Source organism: Abramis brama, assembly GCF_963993115.1.
Source record: "Abramis brama genome assembly, chromosome: 24".
Lineage (NCBI taxonomy): Eukaryota > Metazoa > Chordata > Actinopteri > Cypriniformes > Leuciscidae > Abramis > Abramis brama.
This window is the reverse complement of record NC_139986.1, coordinates 1,845,201-1,867,700: the sequence shown is the minus strand read 5'-3', so window position 1 is coordinate 1,867,700 and position 22,500 is coordinate 1,845,201. Positions and strand designations below refer to the sequence as shown.

The 22,500-nt window shown below is 40.4% G+C and overlaps 1 protein-coding gene across 2 annotated transcripts in view; it reads right to left on the bottom strand.

Moving 5' to 3' along the window:
- piezo2a (piezo-type mechanosensitive ion channel component 2a) overlaps window positions 1–22,451 on the bottom strand; it is a 197,240-nt gene extending 174,789 nt beyond the window's left edge. For both annotated transcript variants that reach the window (XM_084103452.1, XM_084103453.1), the window contains exon 1: window positions 21,784–22,451. In XM_084103452.1, the coding sequence (XP_083959578.1) occupies window positions 21,784–21,850 (67 nt within the window). In that variant the 5' untranslated portion in view covers window positions 21,851–22,451. The remainder of the gene's footprint in view (window positions 1–21,783) is intronic.
- Between the last annotated feature and the right edge of the window lie 49 nt (window positions 22,452–22,500).

Here is a 22,500-nt window from a genome sequence, read left to right as displayed (position 1 = left end):
AGCACGTTTGAGCTTCAGCAAGAACCAGTGAGGTTCATTCTCGTGTTACGCAGCACGTTTGAGCTTCAACAAGAACCAATGAGGTTCATTCTCGTGTTACGCAGCACGTTTGAGCTTCAGCAAGAACAAATGAGGTTCATTTTCGTGTTACGCAGCACGTTTGAGCTTCATCAAGAACCAATGAGGTTCATTCTCGTGTTACGCAGCACGTTTGAGCTTCTCAAGAACCAATGAGGTTCATTCTTGTGTTACGCAGCACGTTTGAGCTTCTCAAGAACCAATGAGGTTCATTCTTGTGTTACGCAGCACGTTTGAGCTTCAGCAAGAACCAGTGAGGTTCATTCTCGTGTTACGCAGCACGTTTGAGCTTCAGCAAGAACCAATGAGGTTCATTCTTGTGTTACGCAGCACGTTTGAGCTTCTCAAGAACCAATGAGGTTCATTCTCGTGTTACGCAGCACGTTTGAGCTTCATCAAGAACCAATGAGGTTCATTCTCGTGTTACGCAGCACGTTTGAGCTTCAGCAAGAACCAATGAGGTTCATTCTCGTGTTACGCAGCACGTTTGAGCTTCAGCAAGAACCAATGAGGTTCATTCTCGTGTTACGCAGCACGTTTGAGCTTCAGCAAGAACCAATGAGGTTCATTCTCGTGTTACGCAGCACATTTGAGCTTCAGCAAGAACCAATGAGGTTCAGTCTCGTGTTACGCAGCACGTTTGAGCTTCAGCAAGAACCAGTGAGGTTCATTCTCGTGTTACGCAGCACGTTTGAGCTTCAGCAAGAACCAATGAGGTTCATTCTCGTGTTACGCAGCACGTTTGAGCTTCAGCAAGAACCAATGAGGTTCATTCTCGTGTTACGCAGCACGTTTGAGCTTCAGCAAGAACCAATGAGGTTCAGTCTCGTGTTACGCAGCACGTTTGAGCTTCTCAAGAACCAATGAGGTTCATTCTTGTGTTACGCAGCACGTTTGAGCTTCAGCAAGAACCAGTGAGGTTCATTCTCGTGTTACGCAGCACGTTTGAGCTTCAGCAAGAACCAATGAGGTTCATTCTCGTGTTACGCAGCACGTTTGAGCTTCAGCAAGAACAAATGAGGTTCATTTTCGTGTTACGCAGCACGTTTGAGCTTCATCAAGAACCAATGAGGTTCATTCTCGTGTTACGCAGCACGTTTGAGCTTCTCAAGAACCAATGAGGTTCATTCTTGTGTTACGCAGCACGTTTGAGCTTCTCAAGAACCAATGAGGTTCATTCTTGTGTTACGCAGCACGTTTGAGCTTCAGCAAGAACCAGTGAGGTTCATTCTCGTGTTACGCAGCACGTTTGAGCTTCATCAAGAACCAATGAGGTTCATTCTCGTGTTACGCAGCACGTTTGAGCTTCTCAAGAACCAATGAGGTTCATTCTCGTGTTACGCAGCACGTTTGAGCTTCTCAAGAACCAATGAGGTTCATTCTTGTGTTACGCAGCACGTTTGAGCTTCTCAAGAACCAATGAGGTTCATTCTTGTGTTACGCAGCACGTTTGAGCTTCAGCAAGAACCAGTGAGGTTCATTCTCGTGTTACGCAGCACGTTTGAGCTTCAGCAAGAACCAATGAGGTTCAGTCTCATGTTACGCAGCACGTTTGAGCTTCAGCAAGAACCAGTGAGGTTCATTCTCGTGTTACGCAGCACGTTTGAGCTTCAGCAAGAACCAATGAGGTTCATTCTTGTGTTACGCAGCACGTTTGAGCTTCAGCAAGAACCAATGAGGTTCATTCTCGTGTTACGCAGCACGTTTGAGCTTCAGCAAGAACCAGTGAGGTTCATTCTCGTGTTACGCAGCACGTTTGAGCTTCAGCAAGAACCAATGAGGTTCATTCTAGTGTTACGCAGCACGTTTGAACTTCATCAAGAACCAATGAGGTTCATTCTTGTGTTACGCAGCACGTTTGAGCTTCAGCAAGAACCAATGAGGTTCATTCTTGTGTTACGCAGCACGTTTGAGCTTCAGCAAGAACCAATGAGGTTCATTCTAGTGTTACGCAGCACGTTTGAACTTCATCAAGAACCAATGAGGTTCATTCTAGTGTTACGCAGCACGTTTGTGCTTCAGCAAGAACCAATGAGGTTCATTCTTGTGTTACGCAGCACGTTTGAGCTTCAGCAAGAACCAATGAGGTTCATTCTCGTGTTACGCAGCACGTTTGAGCTTCTCAAGAACCAATGAGGTTCATTCTTGTGTTACGCAGCACGTTTGAGCTTCATCAAGAACCAATGAGGTTCATTCTCGTGTTACGCAGCACGTTTGAGCTTCTCAAGAACCAATGAGGTTCAGTCTCGTGTTACGCAGCACGTTTGAGCTTCTCAAGAACCAATGAGGTTCAGTCTCGTGTTACGCAGCACGTTTGAGCTTCAGCAAGAACCAATGAGGTTCATTCTCGTGTTACGCAGCACGTTTGAGCTTCTCAAGAACCAATGAGGTTCAGTCTCGTGTTACGCAGCACGTTTGAGCTTCTCAAGAACCAATGAGGTTCAGTCTCGTGTTACGCAGCACGTTTGAGCTTCAGCAAGAACCAATGAGGTTCATTCTCGTGTTACGCAGCACGTTTGAGCTTCTCAAGAACCAATGAGGTTCAGTCTCGTGTTACGCAGCACGTTTGAGCTTCTCAAGAACCAATGAGGTTCAGTCTCGTGTTACGCAGCACGTTTGAGCTTCAGCAAGAACCAATGAGGTTCATTCTTGTGTTACGCAGCACGTTTGAGCTTCATCAAGAACCAATGAGGTTCATTCTTGTGTTACGCAGCACGTTTGAGCTTCATCAAGAACCAATGAGGTTCATTCTCGTGTTACGCAGCACGTTTGAGCTTCTCAAGAACCAATGAGGTTCATTCTCGTGTTACGCAGCACGTTTGAGCTTCAGCAAGAACCAATGAGGTTCATTCTCGTGTTACGCAGCACGTTTGAGCTTCTCAAGAACCAATGAGGTTCATTCTCGTGTTACGCAGCACGTTTGAGCTTCAGCAAGAACCAATGAGGTTCAGTCTCGTGTTACGCAGCACGTTTGAGCTTCTCAAGAACCAATGAGGTTCAGTCTCGTGTTACGCAGCACGTTTGAGCTTCAGCAAGAACCAGTGAGGTTCATTCTCGTGTTACGCAGCACGTTTGAGCTTCAGCAAGAACCAATGAGGTTCAGTCTCGTGTTACGCAGCACGTTTGAGCTTCTCAAGAACCAATGAGGTTCATTCTTGTGTTACGCAGCACGTTTGAGCTTCAGCAAGAACCAATGAGGTTCATTCTCGTGTTACGCAGCACGTTTGAGCTTCTCAAGAACCAATGAGGTTCATTCTTGTGTTACGCAGCACGTTTGAGCTTCAGCAAGAACCAATGAGGTTCAGTCTCGTGTTACGCAGCACGTTTGAGCTTCAGCAAGAACCAATGAGGTTCATTCTCGTGTTACGCAGCACGTTTGAGCTTCAGCAAGAACCAATGAGGTTCAGTCTCGTGTTACGCAGCACGTTTGAGCTTCTCAAGAACTAATGAGGTTCATTCTTGTGTTACGCAGCACGTTTGAGCTTCAGCAAGAACCAGTGAGGTTCATTCTCGTGTTACGCAGCACGTTTGAGCTTCAGCAAAAACCAATGAGGTTCATTCTCGTGTTACGCAGCACGTTTGAGCTTCAGCAAGAACCAATGAGGTTCATTCTCGTGTTACGCAGCACGTTTGAGCTTCAGCAAGAACCAATGAGGTTCATTCTCGTGTTACGCAGCACGTTTGAGCTTCAGCAAGAACCAATGAGGTTCAGTCTCGTGTTACGCAGCACGTTTGAGCTTCAGCAAGAACCAATGAGGTTCATTCTCGTGTTACACAGCACGTTTGAGCTTCAGCAAGAACCAATGAGGTTCAGTCTCGTTACGCAGCACGTTTGAGCTTCTCAAGAACCAATGAGGTTCATTCTTGTGTTACGCAGCACGTTTGAGCTTCAGCAAGAACCAGTGAGGTTCATTCTCGTGTTACGCAGCACGTTTGAGCTTCAGCAAGAACCAATGAGGTTCATTCTCGTGTTACGCAGCACGTTTGAGCTTCAGCAAGAACAAATGAGGTTCATTTTCGTGTTACGCAGCACGTTTGAGCTTCATCAAGAACCAATGAGGTTCATTCTCGTGTTACGCAGCACGTTTGAGCTTCTCAAGAACCAATGAGGTTCATTCTTGTGTTACGCAGCACGTTTGAGCTTCTCAAGAACCAATGAGGTTCATTCTTGTGTTACGCAGCACGTTTGAGCTTCAGCAAGAACCAGTGAGGTTCATTCTCGTGTTACGCAGCACGTTTGAGCTTCAGCAAGAACCAATGAGGTTCATTCTTGTGTTACGCAGCACGTTTGAGCTTCAGCAAGAACCAATGAGGTTCATTCTCGTGTTACGCAGCACGTTTGAGCTTCAGCAAGAACCAGTGAGGTTCATTCTCGTGTTACGCAGCACGTTTGAGCTTCAGCAAGAACCAATGAGGTTCATTCTAGTGTTACGCAGCACGTTTGAACTTCATCAAGAACCAATGAGGTTCATTCTTGTGTTACACAGCACGTTTGAGCTTCAGCAAGAACCAATGAGGTTCATTCTTGTGTTACGCAGCACGTTTGAGCTTCAGCAAGAACCAATGAGGTTCATTCTAGTGTTACGCAGCACGTTTGAACTTCATCAAGAACCAATGAGGTTCATTCTAGTGTTACACAGCACGTTTGTGCTTCAGCAAGAACCAATGAGGTTCATTCTTGTGTTACGCAGCACGTTTGAGCTTCAGCAAGAACCAATGAGGTTCATTCTCGTGTTACGCAGCACGTTTGAGCTTCTCAAGAACCAATGAGGTTCATTCTTGTGTTACGCAGCACGTTTGAGCTTCATCAAGAACCAATGAGGTTCATTCTCGTGTTACGCAGCACGTTTGAGCTTCTCAAGAACCAATGAGGTTCAGTCTCGTGTTACGCAGCACGTTTGAGCTTCTCAAGAACCAATGAGGTTCAGTCTCGTGTTACGCAGCACGTTTGAGCTTCTCAAGAACCAATGAGGTTCAGTCTCGTGTTACGCAGCACGTTTGAGCTTCTCAAGAACCAATGAGGTTCAGTCTCGTGTTACGCAGCACGTTTGAGCTTCATCAAGAACCAATGAGGTTCATTCTCGTGTTACGCAGCACGTTTGAGCTTCTCAAGAACCAATGAGGTTCATTCTCGTGTTACGCAGCACGTTTGAGCTTCAGCAAGAACCAATGAGGTTCATTCTCGTGTTACGCAGCACGTTTGAGCTTCTCAAGAACCAATGAGGTTCATTCTCGTGTTACGCAGCACGTTTGAGCTTCAGCAAGAACCAATGAGGTTCAGTCTCGTGTTACGCAGCACGTTTGAGCTTCATCAAGAACCAATGAGGTTCATTCTCGTGTTACGCAGCACGTTTGAGCTTCTCAAGAACCAATGAGGTTCATTCTTGTGTTACGCAGCACGTTTGAGCTTCAGCAAGAACCAATGAGGTTCATTCTCGTGTTACGCAGCACGTTTGAGCTTCTCAAGAACCAATGAGGTTCATTCTCGTGTTACGCAGCACGTTTGAGCTTCAGCAAGAACCAATGAGGTTCATTCTCGTGTTACGCAGCACGTTTGAGCTTCAGCAAGAACCAATGAGGTTCATTCTCGTGTTACGCAGCACGTTTGAGCTTCTCAAGAACCAATGAGGTTCATTCTCGTGTTACGCAGCACGTTTGAGCTTCAGCAAGAACCAATGAGGTTCAGTCTCGTGTTACGCAGCACGTTTGAGCTTCTCAAGAACCAATGAGGTTCATTCTTGTGTTACGCAGCACGTTTGAGCTTCAGCAAGAACCAATGAGGTTCATTCTCGTGTTACGCAGCACGTTTGAGCTTCAGCAAGAACCAATGAGGTTCATTCTCGTGTTACGCAGCACGTTTGAGCTTCAGCAAGAACCAATGAGGTTCAGTCTCGTTACGCAGCACGTTTGAGCTTCAGCAAGAACCAATGAGGTTCAGTCTCGTTACGCAGCACGTTTGAGCTTCAGCAAGAACCAATGAGGTTCATTCTCGTGTTACGCAGAACATTTGAGCTTCAGCAAGAACCAATGAGGTTCATTCTCGTGTTACGCAGAACATTTGAGCTTCAGCAAGAACCAATGATGTTCATTCTCGTGTTACGCAGCACGTTTGAACTTCATCAAGAACCAATGAGGTTCAGTCTCGTGTTATGCAGAACATTTGAGCTTCATCAAGAACCAATGATGTTCATTCTCGTGTTACGCAGAACATTTGAGCTTCATCAAGAACCAATGAGGTTCAGTCTCGTGTTACGCAGCATGTTTGAGCTTCTCAAGAACCAATGAGGTTCAGTCTCGTGTTACGCAGCATGTTTGAGCTTCTCAAGAACCAATGAAGTTCAGTCTCGTGTTACGCAGCACGTTTGAGCTTCAGCAAGAACAAATGAGGTTCATTTTCGTGTTACGCAGCATGTTTGAGCTTCTCAAGAACCAATGAGGTTCAGTCTCGTGTTACGCAGCATGTTTGAGCTTCTCAAGAACCAATGAGGTTCAGTCTCGTGTTACGCAGCACGTTTGAACTTCATCAAGAACCAATGATGTTCATTCTCGTGTTACGCAGAACATTTGAGCTTCATCAAGAACCAATGAGGTTCAGTCTCGTGTTACGCAGCATGTTTGAGCTTCTCAAGAACCAATGAAGTTCAGTCTCGTGTTACGCAGCACGTTTGAGCTTCAGCAAGAACCAATGAGGTTCAGTCTCGTGTTACGCAGCACGTTTGAGCTTCAGCAAGAACCAATGAGGTTAATTCTCGTGTTACGCAGCACGTTTGAGCTTCAGCAAGAACCAATGAGGTTCAGTCTCGTGTTACGCAGCACGTTTGAGCTTCATCAAGAACCAATGATTTTCATTCTCGTGTTACGCAGAACATTTGAGCTTCAGCAAGAACCAATGAGGTTCAGTCTCGTGTTACGCAGCACGTTTGAGCTTCATCAAGAACCAATGATTTTCATTCTCGTGTTACGCAGAACGTTTGAGCTTCATCAAGAACCAATGAGGTTCATTCTCGTGTTACGCAGCACGTTTGAGCTTCTGAAGAACCAATGAAGTTCAGTCTCATGTTACGCAGAACAAGACTGAAACGTGCTGTGTAACACGAGAATGAACTTCTTTAAAAAGTGAGAATAACTTACTCATTTGGATTTCACTTCTAAATTGAAAAAAAGAAACATAAATATTTCTACCTCTCTAAAGTTGTAGTTTGTTTTTGAGACTGTTTGTACGTTTCAGTGTGTAATATGTACACTTTATGTAGGAATAACTACAACTCTGAATAAGATTAGCCTTGTAAAGTTTTGTGCATTGCGTCTGTATAATATGTATTTAATGTCTATATTTTCACAAAAGGTCAAATTAAAGTTCTTTAACCTCTATATATTGGTGTTTTCGTGAGAGAAAATGAACTAGACCTGTGTTTTAATGTCCATCATCGTGCGTTATGTTAAATCAACATAAATCTAATATGCTTATGTCTACAGCCTATTAAAACGTTTTATAAGCCTCATTTAATATTTAACCAGTACTGGGTCAAGTAACAGCGGCTCCATCTGTATTGATGGTTTTGATTGATCATGGTGTGCTGGATAACCTTCATCTGACTGCTTTCTGAAAAATAAAGTATACTCTCTTTACTGTGTTGCCACAAATAACATATCTGTCACCATGACTTCTTTCGTCAGTCGCTCGCTGGAAGGAAAGGAAGCAGAAAGAGGCCATTCAGGACCGATTTTGCTTTTAATATTTCGTTTCATAGTGTTTATGACCCAGAACGATGCAAAAAAAGCCTCACTGAATAACCTGAGTCATTGCATTTATAAGAAACCATAATGAGAGTGTGAGTAGATTAGAAACACTGGATGATAACAGATTCATTCACATTAAACAATGGACAAATTAAATCAAAGGAACTCAAAGGAATAGGCATAATGATGTTTTAAACTACTGTGGTTGTGCCAACAGCTAATTAAAATAAATCAATAATAATATTAAATGAATTCAACATACATTATCTGCCTCGAGCCTCAATATCTCATGCAAATTAATTGTTTGCATATTTTACTGGAAAACAAGAATGATTAAAAGGTCTTTGTGTTGTAAATCCCTGAATGTTCACACAAAGATCATGCAATTGTGCCGTAAAGCCACCAAAAGTGGTCATTTAGCAACCATTTTGTCTGAAGTGTCAATGCACACATGAACAGCGAAGGTTCTGGCGTGTTTGTTTTGTCTGCAGATGAACGCTCTGCAACTAAAGGTTTCACACTTCATTCAGAGCAGCGGTAACCTTCAGCGTCCGCTCGTCACTTCACACACACCCACAAACAAAGCAGGGACGCAGCTGTTTAACCTCCAACAGAGCTGACAGAAGCCAGAAGATGACGTGACGGTCAGAAACACTGGGCCACACCTGCATCTGATGCTTCTGAAGTATTACTGTTGGACAGATTACATGGGCATGAACTTTGTTTTTCAACACCAGGATTTTAGGTCAAAATTTATATGAATGTATGAGTGATGTCTGGATGATATTTAAATAATGTATATTTTGTGACAATACTTTCTCATATTTCAGTTTAATACGCAGAGACAACTAAGGGTACGTTTACACAACAACAATATGCTTAAAACTGAGACGTTTTTCCTTTGAGTTTTCCACGTACAGACGACACCATTGTCAGCACGATCCCCATTCACACAGATCTGCGAAAACGACTAAAAACGCTGTATTCTGCTGCCATGCCACTAGATGGCGATGAAACACTATAGACTGAACATGTAATACGCATGTGCATGCCGTAATCGTCTTTAGAGATTTGCATTTTTGTTGTTTACATGGAGATAGTTATTTTTTTTAAATTGCACTTTGAAACACGTTTTTAAAATTTTGCGTTTTCAGGCGCCCAAAAGCCGTTGTCATGTAAACGATTCGGCCAAAACGCATGAACATTTTTACGTTTTTAGTTGAAAACGGTGTCATGTAAACAGCCCCTAAACCATGTATGTTGATCACACTGTGGCACAATCAAAACATTGCTCTGTTTGCTAATCCGACCAGCCTGACACGGCAACAGCGACTCAGCCAATGGCATGAGTTTGGGGCGGGGCCATCTGAGTTTCTAACCAATGGCAGAGGGGGAAGAGGGATTTTGAAAAAAATATTTCAAAATACTCCATTAGTATAAATCACACACACAACCCAGGGCTCCAGACTAACTTTTTTTACTAGGAGCACTGTAGCCTTAAATCACCTTAAATCACCTTGCAATGCAATTATTCATATTTTCCCCCCACATAACTGTATTACTGACAAATGCTTTGATAATAAATAGATTTAACGTACAGAAATTACAATGTGCAGTTTTATTTTAAGTTCGCAGGGCTCCAGACTAACATTTGAGGGCAGAAGCACTAAGTTCTACAGAAAGTATTTGGTAGCACTGTCGGATGACAAAGCACTGAGCTTAATTTGAGGTGTATAGATAAAGTTAACTTTAATTATTATCATTCATAATGTCTTAATATTAATTCAAAAGCAAAATGAGTGACAAAATAGCTATTAGGGAGTGAAAATAGCCAATAAGCGTCCTCTATGTTTACAATGGTAATTTAATCTTTTTTTTAATTTTATTTTTTATTTAGTTTTATTTAGTTTTCCTACTTCTTGAAACTTTTAGTTTTATAAATAGGGACAATCTTTAAAGGATGAACAAAAAATGATTTGGTCAACACATTAAAAATAACATTTAAATATGATATTATAGTTTTCAAGTGCTGGAAAAAGATATGTGTAGGCTACTGTTATAACCATAGTTACAGTTAGTGTTACTACAGTAAATCCATGGTGAATGTTGCTGATCTGTGGACCTAAAGCCTTCGTTCATGGCACATGTTTCTCCTGGTTTCCACGTCAGCGCTGTTTGATCTGATATGGTTTATAACAGAATTCTGCGTCGAATCTGAATGTTTCTCACTGGATCTCGCAGCGATGTTATTAATTCTGTCGCGAACTCAATGGATTTCTTCACTGGATCTGAACGATGTAAAGGTGTTGTGATCGAGATCCGCCCGCGACTGGTGACTGACTGGCGAGAGAAGCTCTGCGCTGTCTATTATTGGTTCGAACTATTAAACGGTCTGTGAAGCAGAAATGAGTAGCGCAGTTTTTTCCGCTTTCATTTTGTTTTCATTTATTAACATGTCACTCTATGCTTGAGGCTGAGATTGTGTCTAACTAGCGTATTGTGTTTAAACTGCGAAGTGCCTGCACTGTCTGCAAACTTCGTGTTCCCCGCAGTTCTGGGGAAGCGACTGCAACATTCGCAGTTCATTAAGTTCGTCTCATTACAGTACCTCAACCAGTTGAATTCTCTCAGCCAGTCTTCCTGAAAATGGTGGGTTCGGGACTTTATCACCTCACAAACCTCTGACTCTGAATCATCATCCGACTGTGTCTGTGACATGGATATTTGTCTGCGTTAGTTTCCTTCCCACAGACGTTTACGCGCGATAGTGCGCTCGATTATCTCTAGGACCCTCCCCCTCCACACATTAGCCAGTAACAGTGGCCATTCCCTATTCTTCTCACACTCGTCATCATCATAGACAGTATATAAACTGGACACAGCGACCCCATAGGTTTCAACGGAGAAAAGTGAAGCAAATTAGAAGCACTCATTTCCTGATGGCCGAGCGAACTGCACAGACTCACACTGAGCTTGACGACGTAGATGTGACGTGAGCAGCCTGTCTGACAGTTGTAAGTCTTCTAGGAGCTGTGCCAGGAAAAATCTGAATCATTCCCTTCCGAATCTTGCAGAGACGGAGAGCGTGAGTAGGAGCTGTCCATGAGCTGGAGCAGGAGCAACTTTATGATTCTCTATGGGCTTCTCCCTTGACTTTATCGGACTTTATGCCTCCACGTCCCCCCGATTGACTGTGAGCTTCTCCTCCTGTCTCTACGGTAATTTCCAGAGAGTCGCATTGTTATGATGCAATCGTTAGCCTGTTTTTACAAAAACTGCTTCTACGGGGCCATAACGTAAGATACAAGGTAATGGAGCATTTTATACATTGTCGTGTTTCTTTAGAAATAAATAATGGACAAATGGAGTCTTTAAACGCCTCAGATGTAAAGTTATTCGCTGTCAAAGTGACGCCAAAATGAATGGGAGTCAATGGAACGCTAACAGCAGGTGAAGGCTTGATAGCCAATGGCGGCCGCCGGGGGTGGTACGGAAACCGAGAGCTCGATTACCCCCCTGGTCATCATTGGCCTGCTACACATTCCGGATTCATTGACGCGCCCCTTCCACGTTTAACGTAAAAAAAAATACTGGTCGCACATGTGTGACTGGATGTAAAATTCAGTCGCACACTCTCAAATTTTGGTCGCAGTCTGGAGCCCTGCAACCCTTCTAAGGGGCCATTTACATAACAGTTTTAAAATAAAAACTGAAAACTTTTTATGTATTTAGGCCATTCATTTACACAACAACGGCGTTTTGGGGGCCAAAACTTTTGAAAATGATATCGTTATTGTCTCTGTGTAAACTACAAAAACGTGAATTTGTGAAAACGGTGACATCATGCGCATGCGTATTATGTGTTCAGTCAATTATGTGTTCTTCAGAAAGTGATATCGCCATCTACTGGCCAGGCAGCAGAATATAGTGTTTTTAATCGTTTTCATGGATCATGGTTTTCATTTTTTATTAATTAGAAAAATGACAAATATTCAGTGTAGTGGTCTCTCAATTAATATGAGTTCTGCATGCATAAAACAATTTTAAAATGTTATTTAAAATAGCTTTATTGTCATAACATATACCAACAACTTCCCATCTTAACGTGCTATAATAACTTTGCAAATAAGATTGGTTGTTGAAATAAGTTTGGTGATGCCTAAGGAAAAGTAATATTGAAAATTCATGTAGGATTTAAAAATCATAAAAATTCAGATTTAAAAATTCAAATCAGGAACCATATTTGAGTGTAAATGGCTTTGGAAAATGTATGTTTTTCTTGTGCTGAGCGGCGATTAATCGCATCCAAAATAAAAGTTTGTGTTTACATAATATATGTGTGTGTGCTGTGTATAATTATTTTGTATATATTAATACACACACATGCATGTATATATTTAAGATTTTTTTATTTATATATAAAATATTTATATTTATATATAATATAAATTATGTATAAATATATATATACAGTATATACATGCAAATATTTCTTAAATATATATACATGCATATGTGTGTATTTATATATACAAAATAATTATACACAGCACACACACATATATTATGTAAACACAAACTTTTATTTTGGATCGCGATTAATCGTTGCCCAGCACTAGTTTTTACTTAAAAGTAATTTAAATTAAAATCTAGAAATTAGAAAAACGGAGAACTCAAGCAATGCTGTATTAGTATTGCGAAATCATATGATTTCAAAGACTTATTGCAAATGATTTGCTATAGCGATATATAAGAGCCTCAGATGCACAGCGCCAGAAAGGACTATTGCGTGAACTTGGCTTGAGTAACAATGGCCGCCTCTTTATTCTTTATGAACACCAGGACTTTGAGGTGTGATGTACAGCGGGACTGTTGCTGGCAGCGTCGCTTTAATTGCTGGGGTGAGAAAAAGTCTGAATTTAGTTTTTGCTTGGCCAATATTGCACAAAAGGTCCTTTCAGGTAGTCGAATGTATTTCAGAGGGTGAGCTGTCAGATTACAGACAGGAAACGTTTAAGATAAAACTGTATGAATAGTCCCACTATGAAGCATGAGAAGAAAAAGCAACACCCAGAAGGAACACATGGGTGATCAAAACGCATTTAATATAAAATTGGCTTTGGACCATTTCAAACCACCCTGTGTGTGACGACTCTCTCTGGAAATGAAATATGGCATCATATATGATGTAGCCTGATTAAACGCAGCCATGTGAGCGATCCAGTCCTGAATATGATATGGAAAGCTTTAAAACACAATTATTCTATGAGCTGCTTTGATATGCGATCTATATTGTGACAAATGGCCTTCTGGAAACATCAAAACTCAACATGAGAGGACGGTTCAGTGAAGGCTTTAAGTTGAAATCTCCACTGTCTCCTTCAAGACATCATTAGCGTTTAGAGATGTGCTGTCTGGACTAGCTCAAGCAGAACTAAAACTTCTTCTCAATGGGAGATAAAGTTGAGTGCCAACTGCATTACAAATGAACCTAATTTGTGGCAAACACCCGCTATCATTGATGTTTTGCAAATTGACTTCTTCCATTGGTTCCTCTAATCCTGAGAGCTTTTGTCTGCTGTAAAGGCGACTCCCTGCCTGGGATCAGACACAAAGAAGCACAAAGACACGAAGACACGAGACAAAGCGCCAGTGAAGCCGTGGAGTCTGAGTAAGCCGTGGCTAAATGGAGCATGACTCAAACCACGCTCTCTGCCATCGTCTGTAACTGTACATGACTGACAGATTGCAGAACGCTGTAGGAGAGGTGTTGAAGACGCTTACCATTGTTTTGACCAATTTTTGTGGGTGAAATCCAGTCTTTTTAAAGGCCCACTGAAGTGCATTGGAACGCACAGCTTTGCATGATGATTCGTTGACGTAATTTCCCATGAAACAGAAGCTAACAGCGTGTCCTAACTACACGTGACGCGATAAAAGGTTCTTCTCTATGTGAATCAGAGTGTTTGTCCTAGCCAGACGCGACACGCGATTATTCTGTTTTAGAAACGGTTTCTATTTTTCTGAGACGTCTCGCTGGAACAACAAACACAAAGTGTGGCGATGATAATCTCAGGTGCTGTTTATGTGCTTTATTTAATGTTAAAAGCGTGTAATGTGACTTTGAATATCATTTAGTGCTCCAGCTTTGTGGCTGTAAAAGCAACAATGGATAATTCACCTCAGATCTTGAAATTAAACAAATGGAAACAAGAACGTTCAAACTGTGAACAAACAAGTGTATTCTTTGACAAAGATTGTTTTAGTAACTCAGCCTATGTATTTTTAATAATGTTTAAATGGTGTAATATTTGTGAATCTGATTATGTAGCTACTTATCCATTTTCTTGCGAGTGCCGTCAAGATTACTCTCTGGTGCCGCGAGACTCCGCCCACACGCTGTTCTGATTGGCTGACTCCGCCCACACGCTGTTCTGATTGGCTGACTCCGCCCACACACTGTTCTGATTGACTGACTGGCTGACTCCGCCCACACGCTGTTCTGATTGGCTGACTCCGCCCACACGCTGTTCTGATTGACTGACTCCGCCCACACGCTGTTCTGATTGACTGACTCCGCCCACACGCTGTTCTGATTGGCTGACTCCGCCCACACGCTGTTCTGATTGACTGACTCCGCCCACACGCTGTTCTGATTGGCTGACTCCGCCCACACGCTGTTCTGATGGGCTGACTCCACTCCTCCAGCACACTGTTCTTATTGGCTGTGTGTTTTGATTGATTTTGACGCATCTCGCAGTCACGTCGCCTCTAGTGTGGACAGACACATTATTTGTCGCTGGAATCTTATCGGATTCTGGTTAGGACACGGTGTAAGGCGGGACATATTGAATGGATCCTTCCCCTTTTCAAATAGCCAATAGCGTTTAGTTTACCTCAAAGACTGACGGCACCATGGAAGCGAATCTGAGCGCTGATACGCTGGATTCAATAGTAGAGATGTGAATAAATTCTAGCCGTTTCATTCTTAACCAACGTACGGTTGCAAAAGGAATAAAACTCGAGCATTTGAGCAACCGAACACACATCTCCAACACATAATGCTCCGTGTCTGTCAACGCTCGCTTCGGCCAGGTGGTGTTTAAAGCATAGGGGGCGGAGCTTTAGATTCTAGAGAGCATTTGATTGGACAGAAGATGTGATGAGAAGTGGTGATGTCATAAAAATCCCTGATCCATTTTAGCAGAAGTGAGAGACTAATTTTTAAATGCTTATATCTCCTAAATGCGAATTTTGTCATTGTTTTGGAGCTTATTCATAACCGTAAGGCTAACATATTCATACTGAAAGCTAAAAAAAACTTACATTGTGATTTCAGGGGGCCTTTAATGGCGGATTCCTGCATGATTGGGAGTTTTGCTCAGGGCAGATTTCTCAACTGCCCCGCTAACAGAGAACACTCTCGGTTCTGTCAAAGAACGTTAACGTTCCAGTATACCGTTAACAGAACACTCACTCAAACCTGGTCTTTAATAATGTTCTCAAAACATCATTACATCATTCATGGAACCTTTTTTAAATGTTACCACTTGTTACAGAATGTTCAGAGAACATTCAAAAGTAAGAAAAAACGAACCAAGAAAAAACGTTTTAAAAACATTTTAAAAAACAGTTTTTTTTATTTAAAAACTGACGTTTTGAACATTCAGAAATGACATAATTATTGACAATAGACAATGAATCTTTTCCTACCTTTAATGTAAATTAGTCAGGAATTGCTGCTGGCGACCCATTTTACATTATTTCCATAAAGTCATATTTCCGAGTGAATCACCATTCACCTTACATTTAATTTTAAAAGTGAATAACATAATTTTGTCACCACAGGTATGTTTTTCCAATTATTCTGGATTGAATTTGATCAGAATACAGACTAGATTACGAGCTTTCTGAAATTGGTAGTTATTTGGCTAGCGGCTAACATTCTCTGTAAGGAAAAGTCAATAGTTCAAAGTCAATTTCGTCTTTAAATTTTGACTTTAACAACATTTTGTTTTATTTGAGCTAACAAATCTGGTCTGCTTTCAATCAGTCAAGGCTAGTCGAGCCAAAGTTAAAAGGCACTGGGTCAAATGTGTGCACTAGTCCTCTGTAACTTCACAGTGGGCCATTTAGAGGAATACAGAGCCGTAATGAGAGCGTGACTGTGTACAGTGTGTCAACAACGTCTTTAATGTTCCAAACTGTCTTTTTAATTCTGCAAAGCCACAAATGAAGCAGCTGTCTAACAAAACACTACGTGTGGTTTAAGATCAACCACCTCCAAACCCCAGTTCAAACAACACAAACAAAACAGAGAGACGTGGATCTTCATTCTGAAGGCCTGAGACATACAGGCAAACCACAAATGATTCAGACACCAGATATAATTTTTGATATGTGTTTACTAGTGTGTGCAGGACACTATAGTTCATTTCTGTAAGTGAGGAGAGCAAACTAAAGTAAACTGTGACATTATTATTATACCCAAATATTCTTCATCCAGCGACTACCAGTAACATTTTTTTTTTTTTTTACAAATGTGGGACCAAAAATGATTCGGACACTTTGAGCTGATCATGTTTTGCTGAAGTGTGTTTTCTTTAATTGCTAATGCTCTTTTTACACACAGACTGAACACAATGAAGCATTGCTTGGTGATTGGTTGAGCTAAACTGGTATTATCTAATTGTGTAGTTAAATTTAACAGCTGACAGATATTCAACATAATTCATGTGTGAGACAGTCTAACAGAAGGACGGACAAAACCAGAGAAATATCCACTGAGTTCTGCTCATATTTATTACCATTGTCTGAACTATAGCGAATAAACTGTGATAATGTGAGAAATGTTGAAGGAGTCTGAATAAGTTTTGGTTTGACTGTAAATGCAAGTGTGTGAACATAAACGCTTCTAACGCTTCGAATTAAAGCACTGTTATGGTCCAAATGTCAGATCGCAAGTAATAATTCAACATAATGCAAAGTTTGCATGTTGTTTCTGATGAAGAGAGCCGTATAAAAGGAAGCAGTCGCAAATATTTGCACAAACTGATGCTGTTCTTGGTAGGTTTGGTTGTACCTTTGTGTATCACGTCCTCTATAAAGGTAAATAACTGTTGTTTACTTTCTGTATACGAGCAAACAAAATATTTCCTCAGAAAGCAATAAAATATTTAGGTATACCTAAAGCCTACGTTCACCTTCGTCAGCGTCCCACCCACGAGAGGTCTAGTGTTTACAGCGATCACTTAAAGCTGTGTTTATGATGCTGAAGTGATTGACCTGATACGGATATAACATTTAGAAATCAGAGAGGAGTGCATGCTTTATTTGGACTATTAATGTGAAGGTCTTTTTAGAAGCCGGATGGTTTGTGCCTCACAGAAGAGCAGGATTTGACCTTTACAGGATCCTTGAGGATGAAATAAAGTCCACAAGTGAGCTGTCTATGTAGGGTCCTATCGTATAAGACAGCATCCTAATCATCATTAAACATCATAAATGAATGTATTGACGCACATTGCAACAACTTTTGTTTTGTTTTGTGCTAGTATATTGCTAAGCACAAAAAATACAATACTGGGTGAAATACATCTGGAAAGAATAATTTAATGCAACTTTTGTGAAATATTTATAACCAGCATGTCTCTTTACTTGCCTGAGGTTTTTGCACTGCATTCTGGAATTGCTATGAAGCTACAGATCCAGCAATTCTTATTTTTTATGGAATATTGCAGTGTTTATTCTGAATTATTTATCAGTGCACATCATTATTGTGATAAATTCATGTTAGGGATGCACCGATATGAACATTTTGGCCGATAGGATAACCGATAGTTCTTTATATTTGAAAGCCGATAACCGATATGTTGGCCGATAAATCTAAATCCACATTTGTATATAATTTTAACCTGATTACAAAAACAAAAGTCTCACCATTAATAGCCATGTCACAAGCACACAATTATGATGTTCTCATTATAATGTTATGTAGCCGATATGACAGACTTGCACGTTGCACTTTACTGTATTTTCCTTTTTTGAAGTGATTCCAATCATATCTCAAGCAATTCAAACCCTTAATGTTGAACAGTCGCATCTGAAGCGTCTCAGCTGAAGGAAATAAGCCATTATTTATCAGCTTTAATATATCGGCCAAATTTTCTTATCGGGCCGGTAACGATAACACTAAAAATGAACATATATTATCGGCCGATACCGATATGGTGGCTGATATATCGTGCATCCCTAATTGACTCAACCTGTCACTCACATGACATCAGCCAATAGCAAACCACAAACATCCAATCAATTCCATTGATTCCTACAATTCCTACATTTGTTCTTGTTCCAGAAGCACAACTGCAGTTTCATGCCGACTTTACTGGGATTCTTGTAGTTATTTTCCCTCATTAAAGACGTTAAGTGCACAGTCTTGTCCTTTTGAGTGATTTTTAAATACTTTTTTTTTTGCTTCAAATCAAAGTGTGCAATGATTCTCCTCATAGCTGGTTGGTTTGGTTCATGAACTCTTTAACAAAGACTTTACGTGGGAAAAATTACTGGAAAAAATGGAAAAGTGGACAGGAACACCTGCTTACTTTACTTTACTTTATACTTTATTCTCCCATTCCTGGGAAATTTGTCTTGTACGGCCAGCACACAACTTCTATCACACAACACCGTACATAGCAAACAATAATTAGAATATAACAACATTTCAATAATAAAAACTAGCAGAATCCTACATCAAATTTGAAAATCTCTATTTAAAATGTTGACACAAAAGAGTTTTTATAACGATTAAACTTACACATCAAGACCCTGAATCGTCTCCCTGATGGTAACAAATTAAAATTCATATGTAAAATGTGTGTATCATCAGAAACAACTCTTTTAGCTTGCTTTAAATGCCTCGTACAGCTCTTGCATGGTTCGCTTTTCCTCAAAACCTATGATTTTTAGTCGTGCCAGTTTTGATTTTGATTAAAACATGACCCAATGTTTAACATAATTTTGCGGGCTATTTTTTATCGTAGGGAACACACCATCGCCGCTGTCTAGACTGAGATGTGGAACAGCTCTGAGTTCAGTAACACAGGGAAGGTCGGCTGTTCGACTCTCTGATCTTGACTCCGTTGGGCGTTTTATCACAAATAAACAGTGTTGGGTGTTTCTGGCGTACCAGCGGGTCGTGGGAAGCACAGATCTCGATTGTTAGAGATCCGAGACAGGAGGCTTAAGAAGTTCAAGCCCTCACTATCTGTAAAAACAGAGTGTGTGTGAGTCAGATGAGGCAGATGTTCGACAGACACTATCAGGACACAGAGGCGTTTCACTCAAACCAGACAATTGAGAATGTAAATATCAAGGGTTCTGTATTGGATCTGGGGGAAAACCAGAGCTGAGAGCGGAAGAGATCACGCTTACTTCAGCAGACAGGCTGTTTTGACAGACGTCGAGTGCAGAATTACTCATCTTACACCAAAAGAGTCTCACAGGGAAAGACTGCTGAATTAAAAACAACGGTGGCCGTAATGAAGCGTACGATCGTGAGGAATATAATAAAATTATGTTTTAATAATAATAAATCCACTAGGGAAACAACTGGAGAATATCAGGGATATTATATACTGTTTTCTGAAGAGAAAAAGTAGATACTTTTAAGTGTGTAGCAGAAGAGAAGCTTTGGGACAAACTAACTACTCTGTCATAATCGCGTCTTTAACGAACCTTTATAGTTAAGTGCGTTTAAACTGCCCTGTCAATCATCTTTTCACAGTTAAAATCCTCCACATTTAATTCACTTTAATTTCCTTCTGTTGAGAGAAATGTAGAAGCACGCTGATCTGCAGTCGGAGACTCTCCTCGTGTGTTTCATAATGATGCGTTTAAAAGTTAATGACATATCTTCATAAAAGTTCACAATGCTAATATAATGTGGATAACATTGAATAAATATATTTTCAGCAGGTTAGATACTGTATAATAATCACTCAAACCCCTTTATCTAAACCTCTCTACTTAATCGGCAGACTCACAGATTTTGTAGTTTTTTTAACACTTTTTATTCGAGTTTGTAGTTCTAATTGAATCCTCGTCCAACACGCAATATTATCCATTTGCGTGTGCATGGATCTGCATTTCGAATTCTAACCGGAAAAAGTAGGACATCTGGGTATCTTTGGAATTCTCATTTCAACATATGATTTGAGAGCCACTAATTCTAATTTGAAATACTATTTAGGACGGATAGTGTGCGAATTGGGACGCAGCAAAGGAGTAATGACGTACATAAATGAACAACAGGTGAACATCATCAGTAACTAAGGGAACAAACTGGCACACACTAACTAGGGCAACTAACAGTGACAGGGAACAAGGCAAACAGAACCAAAACAGAGCGTAAACGTTACCATACGTTACTGCACGCAAATCAGTGCTTTTTCATAGTTAACTTTTCAATGCTCTGCATCAAACATTCCAGCAAAAATAGCAAGAGTAAAACAAATGCTCATGTAAGAGTAATAATGTGTTAATAATGTGGCCACATTTGACTAATTGTCATCCGGATTCAGGCCTCCTGGGTAAGAGAACTGTGTTTGCACTATAAATCAATAAATCCATCAATGAATCAATCATAATAGAATCATAATCGATGGCTTTTTATGTCCTGTGCTGTGCAGGGTCTTCTTAACCTCAAGAGCTCGTTACTTTGCTCATTTATCACTACATGAAGCATTAAAACATATGAACGTCTCATCCTTCATCATATTAAGCTCTCTCAACATGTATTGTGTTCTTCTTTAATGACTTATGAGAGGCTAATTTATTCAATTAATTACAGTCCAGAAAGTAGAAGACCATAATCAGTGAACTGGCAAGCTTTAATATCAGTATACATTTATAGTCGAGGTGTTTTTGACAGCGCCTGGTTTAAATAATGACTAAAATTACTGAACTCCGCAAAAAAAAAAAAAAAAAAAATTGTCTTGTTTTCCAGTAATACGTTTTGTTTGTTAACATTAGTTAATGTATTAACTTAATGAACGAACCATGAGCAATACATTTCTTACTGTATTTGTTCATCTTTGTTACGGTTAGTTAATAAAAATACAGCTGTGCATTGTGTGTTCATGTTAGTTCACAGTGCATTAACTAATGTTAACAAATACAACCTTTGATTTTAATAATGTGTTAGTAAATGTTGAAATTAACATTAACTAAGATTAATAAATGCTGTAGAAGTGCAGTTCATTATTAATTCATGTTAACTAATGCAACTTTATTGTAAAGTGTTACATTCGTAAATCAAGATACATTTACCAGAGAAGCAAAATTAAAAAAAGTCTGGGTTTGTTTTTTGTTTTTTTTAATCAAAGTTGAGCAAATTTATGCTTAAAAAGAACAAAATACAGAAACATAATCTTACGAGTATATTTGTCCAAGCCCATTGGCAGATATTTGTTCTTGTTTTATGCATAAACTCACAAGTTTGGTGATTTCCCCCGAGTAAACAACTCTCAATATCTTCAGTCATTTTGCTTCTCCAGTTAATGTATTTTAATATAATAAAGATAAGATATTAAGATATTTGTGCTGGAAAACAAGACAAAAAATATTGAGGAAGAACTTTTTTTTTTTTTAGTGTATTGATTGAACACCATAAAAAAAATGCCATAAAAATGGGAAATGCATATTAAACAAGACAAGACACGTCCAGTAAGCCATCTAGTAAACCAGTTACTGTTTATAATCATATTTACAATTTGTCTTATCAACAATCATTGATTGACATTGTATATGAGTATAGATAAGGTAGATTAATTGAAGATATAAAAAAAAAAAATAGTTTTCAATGATAAGAAGATTTACTAATATTTTAAAAGTTATACTGATTTTATTTTTCTAAACCTATAAGCAAACCCAAGTGTTGCTTGATTAGTGTTTAGTGTCTCTTACCTGCAGCGAGGCACACTGGGAGAATGAGTCTGAATATGAGTCCACACACCACCTCCGAGGCCATCATATCAGCACAATAATATAATAACCGAGATCAGAATTCACAAATCTCTCCAAGTCCAGTCTTTCTGTCGGCTTCGGCCGCAGGACATGATCCTGGATCCTGGATCAGTCTGTAGTCCGCATGGTAAACATAAGCGTGAAGAAGTTTAAAGTCCAGATAATCCCGAAGGTCTGCTTCACTTCTCCTCAGTTCTCCTCAGACATGTTTTCCTCTTCTCCAAATGTTTTCCTCTTCTCCAAACTGGGTTTTGCTCTTACCTGTTGACAGGAGAGATCATGGTGCTTCACGCGCACTGCGAAACATCAACAAGTTGCATGTTTACTCGCTCCAAGTTTGTTGGGTTTCCTCCGAAACTGCGTGGCGTGATATCTCACAGTCCTCGGCGATTGTGAAAGGCGTTCGCTCGCGTTTTTCTCAGTTCTGGAGCGTTTGACGCGCGTTTAGGCGGCACAGCTGTGCGCACACTGGCATCTGGACTCACTTTTTCTCCTCCTCAATGAACAGCCTGAAGGACCACCCTGCAAAACTGACGAATAACTCCAGCAGGACTCGAGCACTGATGAAGAGGTGTGTGTGTGTGTGTGTGTGTGTTAGTCCTGGAGACGCGAGAGAAACTGACGCGCACGACTTTATACAGGAATAACAACGAGTGG